Consider the following 329-nt stretch of genomic DNA (forward strand, 5'->3'; position numbering starts at 1 on the left):
TGGGAGAGCAGCTGCAGGGCGTTGGCGATGGGTACCGCAGCCAGACACGGCGTGGGCACGCTGCAGGGGCGCCTCCTGAAGAAGGGTCCCCCCTTGTCTTGGCGGACACCACACAGCTCTCGTCTTGGTGCTGCCATCCCACTCCCTCACACCCCACCTTGTAGTCCATCTGCTCGGAGCAGTTGAAGACGTAGACCATCATGCCCACCGCCCGGCCCAGGTCCTTGGTGGTCTCTGTCTTCCCGGTGCCCGCGGGGCCGGCGGGGGCCCCCCCCATGCAGAGGTGGAGAGACTGTGTCAGGGTGATGTAGCACCTGCAGCGGGGAGCA

General features: G+C 66.6%; 1 protein-coding gene across 1 annotated transcript in view; it reads right to left on the reverse strand.

The window, feature by feature from the left end:
* The window catches only part of LOC104616903 (dynein heavy chain 17, axonemal-like), a gene marked incomplete at both ends in the record, with an annotated part of 3,166 nt that extends 2,853 nt beyond the window's left edge, over window positions 1-313 (reverse strand). Inside the window, one exon of the mRNA XM_010282067.1 lies at window positions 158-313. Coding sequence (XP_010280369.1) covers window positions 158-313 — 156 coding nt within the window. The remainder of the gene's footprint in view (window positions 1-157) is intronic.
* Between the last annotated feature and the right edge of the window lie 16 nt (window positions 314-329).

This window comes from Phaethon lepturus, unplaced genomic scaffold (assembly GCF_000687285.1).
Source record: "Phaethon lepturus isolate BGI_N335 unplaced genomic scaffold, ASM68728v1 scaffold37972, whole genome shotgun sequence".
Lineage (NCBI taxonomy): Eukaryota > Metazoa > Chordata > Aves > Phaethontiformes > Phaethontidae > Phaethon > Phaethon lepturus.